This window comes from Elephantulus edwardii, unplaced genomic scaffold (assembly GCF_000299155.1).
Source record: "Elephantulus edwardii isolate Elephantulus edwardi_28Jun2011 unplaced genomic scaffold, EleEdw1.0 scaffold00254, whole genome shotgun sequence".
NCBI classification, from domain to species: Eukaryota; Metazoa; Chordata; class Mammalia; order Macroscelidea; family Macroscelididae; genus Elephantulus; species Elephantulus edwardii.
Window position 1 is genome coordinate 3318942 of NW_006400004.1, and position 3030 is coordinate 3321971.

At 34.1% G+C, this 3030-nt stretch overlaps 1 protein-coding gene across 1 annotated transcript in view; it reads right to left on the reverse strand.

The window, feature by feature from the left end:
• Positions 1-3030, reverse strand: part of SGTB (small glutamine-rich tetratricopeptide repeat (TPR)-containing, beta) — a 75621-nt gene that overhangs the window by 45396 nt on the left and 27195 nt on the right. Inside the window, exon 3 of the mRNA XM_006899373.1 lies at positions 1100-1169. Coding sequence (XP_006899435.1) covers positions 1100-1169 — 70 coding nt within the window. The remainder of the gene's footprint in view (positions 1-1099; positions 1170-3030) is intronic.

The following is a 3030-nucleotide window of genomic DNA, read 5'->3' on the forward strand; positions in this document are numbered from 1 at the left end:
TGAATGAATGGAATTCCAAAATCTCTGTAGATGTTCATTGAAATGAAAAATAAACTAAATTAATTAAAAAAAGGAAAAAAGAGAAAAAAATAATAATCTGTGATTAAAAATTAACCAGAAAACCTCATTAACCAACTTCTTAGGACATGAATGAGCAAAAAGGCTATAAAATGATTTGAAGTTTATTTATAGACTGAGCATATTCTCTAACAATTCTCTACCTATAGTGGGAAATTTATTGGCTAACACAGATAAAATAAGGATCTTACTTTCCAGATTCTTAACCCAAATCTTTTAGCCTGACCTGTCTCTTGTCAACTGACTTAACAAAACTGACTCAGTGGAAAACTGAATATAGGTTAGCAAGAATGAATTATCTGCTGAAACTAGAAAGCTTCAACTTAAAAATATTATAGGTAATGTACTGACTAATAAGTACATATCACATGCAATCTTCTTCTCTTCTTCTAATTGCCATCAAATTAGAACCATCTCATTAACTGGCCCCCCAGCCAGCTTACAAGTCTGTAAATCACAAGGGAAGAGACTGCCCCTCTTTCTACCGCCAGGGAGGTGCCACATTTGGGTGAGAAACACAACTCCCTATGGGCTACACTTGCAGAGTTCCCTGTCATATGCGTTTACCAACAAATTTCAAAGAATTAAGAAACGTTAAATATACAAAAGTTATAATACTGAAAATCACGTTTCATTCTTTAAGTTCAAAAATTTGGGATCCTAGAGTACGAGTCGCAGGCGACTCGACGGCACATAACAACAACAACAACAACAGAGTACATGTAGCAAACAAAATAACTAGTTCTTATGTCATACTTTTTGCAAGTTTTGCTTACAACAGTGATTAAAAACATTTTCCACCCTTTGCTTCTTTTCAAACAAGCCATACCTATATTATATCCACAAGGCACTCTATATTTCTAGGCTTCTTATTCATCATAATCATTTCTGTTTCACAAGTGCCATATAGATTTATGATAATTTAACCTTGGCACTGAAAACTAGACATTTATTGATTGTTACTTTTTTCAGAGTTTTAGAAAGTTTTACATAATAAATAATTTTTCTATGAAATATTCACCTTCATCTTTTAATTGGTCAGCTTTTCCCACATCTTCAGGCAACGAGTTTGAGAGAGGCAGAATGTCATTCTGAAATTAAATAAATGTCAATGTATTTCCATTTACTTCCATGAGGAGTCATCTTAGAGAAATATTAACTAAAGAATACTGCATTACCCACATTACAGTAAACTAACTGTAATTCCATTCCCAAAATCTAGCACCTAAATACTAGTATTAGCAAGATATAGAAGGAAAATCCTCATATATTAAAAATTAAAAAAATTTGTTTCTCTGTACCTATTAATCAATGCTATGTAAAAACCATAAAATTAGGATATAAATATTTCATAAAAGTATGTCCACAGAATTACTTGTACTAGGAAAAACCAAATGTTTGATATATTAACCTAAGTAATATACTCTATTAAGTAAAAATCACAGGTTTAAAAAAAAACATTTATAATGGAATCCTATTATTTGAAAACATGCACAGACACAATGTTAGAAACAAACACTAGAAAGGTGTATATCAAAATATTAACTATAGTTGTTGTTGAACCAAACCATAGCTGACCTTCCAGCAGGTTTTCACAGTTAATCACATGGGAGGAGACTGCCCATCCTTCTCCCATAGAGCTGCTGGTGAATTTGAACCACATGTCTTCGGGATTGCTTCATACCATTAGGTCACCCTGTAGGGCAACTATCGTAGTAGCAGGAGGAGGAGGAGGAGAAGGAGGAGGAGGAGGAGGAGGAGTAATAGTACTTGGAAATTAGTATTTTGGTTTCTTTTTCAATTTGTTTCCATTTGTCCTAATTTTTTAAATCCACATTTCACACCATACAAAAAAATCAACTCAAGGTGGATCAGAGACCTAGGAATAAAGCCCAAAACTATAAAGGTCATAAAAAACTGGGATAGAGCTTAGATGGCTTAGACTGTGGTATAAAGAAACTGCCAAATACAGCCAGAAATACACCAAATCTGGAAAGGATAAAACTGATGAATGAAACCTCCTAAAGATTAAATCCTGTTTGCATTAAAAACATTTTCCAACAGAGTTAAAAGAAAAATACTGACTAGAAAAAAACATTTGGCAATACCATTTCAGACAAAGGCCTCATCAAAAGTTTACAGAATCCTGTGGGGGGAGGGGTGGGCAGGGAGAAAAGTGCAACAATGAATGAATGGAAATTCAAGTCTCTGTAAATTTTCATTAAAATTCATAATAATAAAATAACTTTTAAAAAGTTTACAGAATCCTACAGGGCTTCCACAAAAATAGACTGATAATCCAATTACAAAATGGGCAAAAGACATGGAAAAATCTTCAGAGAGGAAGATATTTGGATGACCAATACACACATGAAGAAATATTCAAAATCACTGGGACTAAGAGATGCAAATCAAAACCACAATGAGATACCATCTCATCCCAGCAGAAGCAGCAAAGTTTAAAAGGAAAGCAAGTAATAAATGCTGGAGAGCATGTGGAGAGATAGGAACTCTCATACACTATTGGTGGGACCGTAAAATGATATAACCACTCTGGAAGGCAGTTTGGCATTTCCTCAAAAAGCTGAACATAGAAATTCCATATGACTCAGCTATTCTACTACTTGGAGTATACCCTGAGAAAATGAGAACTGAGGCACAAGGTTTTATAGCAGTGTTATTCATCATCGTAAGAACATGGAAACAGTCCAAATGTCCAATCAAAAGTGAATGGATTGAGAATTTAGAATATGTTTACACAACAGAACACTACACAGCATGCTGGGGCAATGATTTTGAAAATCACTACCTAACTCGGGAGGGACTGGACAGCATTACACTAAGTAATCTAACTCAGTCCCATAAGAACAAATACTATGTTAGACTATTATTGTAGAAATTGAAAGATAACTAGTAAAACGTGCATTAGGATCCAGGTTGGGAAGGGTAGGA